Source organism: Etheostoma spectabile, unplaced genomic scaffold (assembly GCF_008692095.1).
Source record: "Etheostoma spectabile isolate EspeVRDwgs_2016 unplaced genomic scaffold, UIUC_Espe_1.0 scaffold333, whole genome shotgun sequence".
NCBI classification, from domain to species: Eukaryota; Metazoa; Chordata; class Actinopteri; order Perciformes; family Percidae; genus Etheostoma; species Etheostoma spectabile.
In genome coordinates, this window is record NW_022605586.1 from 496,024 (window position 1) to 501,059 (window position 5,036).

General features: G+C 42.5%; 1 protein-coding gene across 1 annotated transcript in view; it reads right to left on the bottom strand.

Moving 5' to 3' along the window:
- Nucleotides 1–991: 991 nt before the first annotated feature.
- cnot11 (CCR4-NOT transcription complex, subunit 11) overlaps nucleotides 992–5,036 on the bottom strand; it is a 35,361-nt gene continuing 31,316 nt past the window's right edge. The window contains exons 7-9 of the mRNA XM_032511189.1: nucleotides 3,761–3,963; nucleotides 3,467–3,563; nucleotides 992–1,581 (exon numbers count right to left, since the gene is read on the bottom strand). Of these exons, the coding sequence (XP_032367080.1) occupies nucleotides 1,384–1,581; nucleotides 3,467–3,563; nucleotides 3,761–3,963 (498 nt within the window). The 3' untranslated portion in view covers nucleotides 992–1,383. The remainder of the gene's footprint in view (nucleotides 1,582–3,466; nucleotides 3,564–3,760; nucleotides 3,964–5,036) is intronic.

A 5,036-nucleotide genomic window follows, 5' to 3' on the forward strand; every position in this document is an offset into this window, starting at 1 on the left:
ACAGTGTAGTATGTTAAAAAAAGTCATAAAAAGTCAAAGTATACAGTAGTATGTCGAAAAAAGTTATAAAAAGTCAGAGAAAAATACCCAAGAGATGTCATCACAATATCTAAAAACTAAGTGCAGTATGTTCAAAAAGTCATAAAAAGTCATAGTATGTCAAAAATAGTCATAAACAAACATTTTCCAAATCTCTTTTGTCCAATCTGAATATTTTTTCCAATATTGTGAGGTTCTATTTTAACGCTTTTTACCCCAAAAACTTTTCTATGCGGCTGAATAAAAAAATAAAAAAAATTGTATAGGTGCCAGTAAAAATGGAGAATTATTTTAACTTTCCCCACCAGACGAGTGAAAAAAAAAAAAGCTCAGCGTTGAACCCTGACTTTAAATGGTTCCAGTAACAGCTGACTCAGAGGTTAAAATGCTGAGTGATGATTAGTTTCTTTCACACACAGGACATGGACTTTCACAATAAACCAATAATAGTCCCGATACCAAAGATACTTTTTTTCTCCTTGTAATTTAAAAAAAACCCATTTATTTATATTTTACCCTGACAGAACTAAAACAAAAATAAAACCCCTCCCTCTCTCCTCCTAAACCCGTCCCTACAACCTATTACATTATTAATTTGTCTCTCACTGTGACTTTTTTCTTGTATTTGTATATAATTATATTTTAGCCTAATAATTTTTTCATGTAAAAGTCTTTGAGTCGCCTTGTTGTTGTAGAAAAAAAGATTGCCTTACAACCTCAGCCTGCTCGTCTCAGAGGAAGTGTAACGTGTGTGTGTGTGTGTGTGTGTGTGTGTGTGTGTGTGTGTGTGTCGGACCTCGGCTCTCTTTCAATATGCAGAGAGGACAGATCAGATCAGTTTCATTTTACGGTAATAATGACGTGATTTGATTGGTACCGAGTTTGGTACCAAACCCTAACATCGACGACAACAACCGAGGAGAAAACTTGACTGAATAATTAAAATACAAGATTCAATTAAACAAATCTGTTTAATGATTAGAGAAAAGATGCAGCATTTTCCAAAAGAAAGAGAGCTCTGGTAAAAAAAAAAAATGAAAAGGGGAACTGAGTTAATCCTTTTGTTGATTACTTCTGAAAAAAAGAGAGAGACACAGAGAGAGAGACACAGAGAGAGAGAGAAAGAGAGAGAGAGAGAGAGAAAGAGGGAGAGAGAGTGAGAGAGAGAGAGCGGGCGGGAGAGAGAGAGAGAGAGAGAGAGAGGAAGAGAGAGAGAGAACAATAATGACAGAGTTCAGAGAGGAAAGCGTCACTACATATTTACTCTATTAACGTGGTGTTGAACAGAGACATGAAGGATGCTCGCCTCGGAACCTTCTGTCTGTCCAGTGTCTCTGGGGACCACTATTTGGCAGGTTTGGCCTCAGCTGGGGTTTCTCCCGTGTCCAGGGTCTTGAGGAGGCGGAAGAGGCCGGCGGCCTCTCGGATGCGGCTGAACTCGATGCAGAAAGCCTGGACCTCGATGAACAGGTCCTGGACGTTGATGATCTTGTTCCGGATCAGCGACTGGAGGAAGACGCAGACCAGACGGACCAGACGGTTCTGGAGAACAGAGAGAAAACCACTCTCAGATTGGGATGCAATCCCCATGGAAACGCTGCGTCACGAAGGGGAGTCTTAGCAAACTGGACATGATCAAATGCCTGAAGACTTGTGTTGAAATTCTGTCATCACGTTTGGTCTGGATGAATTAATTATTAAATGGTAACGACCGTTATTTTTAACCTGGACTGAACAACAATCTTTGACATTGACATTGGTCCAGTATATATACACAGCGCGCACACACACACACACACACACACACACACACACACACACACACACACACAGCATATAGGAATACAGCACGTAGAAATACAGCATGTAGGAATACAGCACGTAGGAGTACAGCACGTACGAATGCAGCACGTAGGAATACAGCACGTACGAATGCAGCACGTAGAAATGCAGCACGTAGAAATGCAGCACGTAGGAATGCAGCACGTAGGAATACAGCACGTAGGAATACAGCACATAGAAATACAGCATATAGAAATACAGCATATAGAAATACAGCATGTATAAATACAGCATATATAAATACAGCATGTAGAAAAACAGCATATAGAAATACAGCACGTAGAAATACAGCATGTAGGAATACACCACGTAGGAATACAGCACGTAGGAATACAGCACGTAGGAATACAGCACGTAGAAATGCAGCACGTAGAAATACAGCATATAGAAATACAGCACGTAGAAATACAGCATGTAGAAAAACAGCATATAGAAATACAGCATATAGAAATACGGCATGTAGAAATACAGCATATAGAAATACAGCACGTAGAAATACAGCACGTAGGAACGCAGCACGTAGGAATACAGCACGTAGGCATAGTAAAGTCATGCACCTACGATGACAATTTCAGACCCCTCCATGATTTCTAACTGGGAGAACTTGCCAACTAGCAGGGTGTTCAAATACTTATTTTCCTCACTGTATTTACAAACAGTACATTAAATAAATAAATATACTGGACCAATGTCAAAGATTGTTGTTCCCATCAGTCACTTAGACACAAACACACAGGAACGTAGGGTCCAGGTTGAATCAAACAGTTGTTAACCTTTGATGTACAGAAACATGCGCTGCTAAAATCTATACAGTGATATATTAATGAGAATCCCATTTGCTGTTGTACGGTTGAAAAAGACAGGACTGTGCTCCCCAAAATGACATCATGACTTGGCGTAAATATACACGCCCACTTTCCTAAGCCTGAGTTTAAGAAATGTCACACAAGGGGGACACAGGGGGACACGACGCCTGGCCCCCCCGACCAACCTCCCTACACGGATTTACTATCATACTATTGAACCAGCTGCACATTTTTGTATTCAAACTTGTATATTATTATATATATATATTCAAATATTAGTTATTGTATTTTATCCTATTATTTTTTCATGTATATTGTATGTATGTATATTGTATCCTAGTATTTCTTTATATTCTGTGCTGTGTGACTGATTTTGCTACAGTACCACTATAATTTTTCATTTCATACTACTCGCAATGGTGTCAATTCCCACGCTATCACAAGGTAATGTAAGTCAATGGAGGCCAAACGGCGTAGATATACACGCTAAATAGAGAGTATGCGTCTTGATAACACGCCAATAATGGTGTGTCATACATACACAACTTCATGAGCTCAGTCTGCCTCCCCAGAAAAAAAAGCTGTGTCACCGTGGTAACCTTCAGGAAGCCAAGTAACATCTGATTTGAACCCAGACCTCCATCTTTTAATCAACGTAACTCTAGTGAACTACGAGTTCTGGTGTCTAAACCTGACCGACCGGCGACGGAGAGCGCTCCTGGGGGTTAGAACTTTATTATTATCATCATCATTATTAGGGGTGAAGTGTGGAAGTGTACCTGCATGTACTTGTCTTTGATCTGCTCACAGGTGGAGATGCAGTTAGAGATGTAAAGGTGGATGAACTCTGGAGGTAAATCCACAGCCGTGGTCAACCTAAGGAGAAACGGAGAGGAACTCCCCTTGGTCTAATAATCTGGGTCACACACACACACACACACACACACACACACACACACACACACACACACACACACACACACACACACACACACACACACACACACACACACACACACACACACACACACACACACACACACACACACACACACACACACAGCAGTGCTGACCTGTTGACAACCTCCATGGAGTGCAGAGACATGTCCATGTTGACGAGGACCGAGAAGTACTCGGTGATCTGGCTGCTCTGCATCAGCTTCAGCAGCATCTCTATGGCAACCAGCGGGTTGTTCTCCACTAGGTCTGGCAGCTTGGCCGGGGAAAGACCGATGTGGTACACCAGCTTCACATCTTTCTCCAACTCCGCCAGCAGCTGGGGGCCAAACCACAATCAACTGGCTGCATTTCAATCATTCAAAGGTTTGTTTTTATGTGTAAAGAAAGAACAGAATCAGCAGGAAGACAGAAATAGACAAAACAAATTAGACATTAAATAAAAGTTGGGGAAAAGGTAATATTTCAAGAAAAAAGTTGTGAAAAATGTCTGAATGTTTCAACATGAATCCAAATTTGACACAGCTGTACACAGATGTATGGTTAGATAAACAGTCTCTGCACTGAAGAAAGCACCCGTCATATTTTCATGTACTTATGGGATTAGTTAGTCTGGACACTAGTCAAACGTAGCCCCGCCCACAACAGTTGAGGTCGGGAAGTTGGGTCTGGACTTGATCAGTTGTGGAGCAACTATGCTCAAACCAGAGCTGTTGGGAGCAATCAGATCGTCAGGGTGGGGGTTGTAGGTTGTAGGTCTTTCTGTTTCTCTGATTGGTTGTAGGTTTATCTGTTGCTCTGATTGGTTGGAGGTCTATCCATTGCTCTAATTGGTTGGCGGTCTATTCGTTGCTCTGATTGGTTGGCGGTATATCTGTTGCTCTGATTGGTTGTAGGTCTATTCGTTGCTCTGATTGGTTGGCGGTCTATTCGTTGCTCTGATTGGTTGGCGGTCTATCCGTTGGTCGGATTGGTTGGCGGTCTATCCGTTGGTCGGATTGGTTGGCGGTCTATCCGTTGGTCGGATTGGTTGGCGGTCATCCGTTGGTCTGATTGGTTGGCGGTCCATCCGTTGGTCTGATTGGTTGGCGGTCTATCCGTTGGTCTGATTGGTTGGCGGTCTATCCGTTGGTCTGATTGGTTGGCGGTCCATCCGTTGGTCTGATTGGTTGGCGGTCTATCCGTTGGTCTGATTGGTTGGCGGTCCATCCGTTGGTCTGATTGGTTGGCGGTCTATCCGTTTGTCTGATTGGTTGGTGGTCTATCCGTTGCTCTGGGTTAGGCATAATCAAGTCGGACATAATCGTCCGTATGGACCAAAGTGTGGAGTGTGGACTGGTAGCTGTGGAGAGAGTTCACCTCCTGGGCCAAGGTGCTCTTGAGCAAGGCACC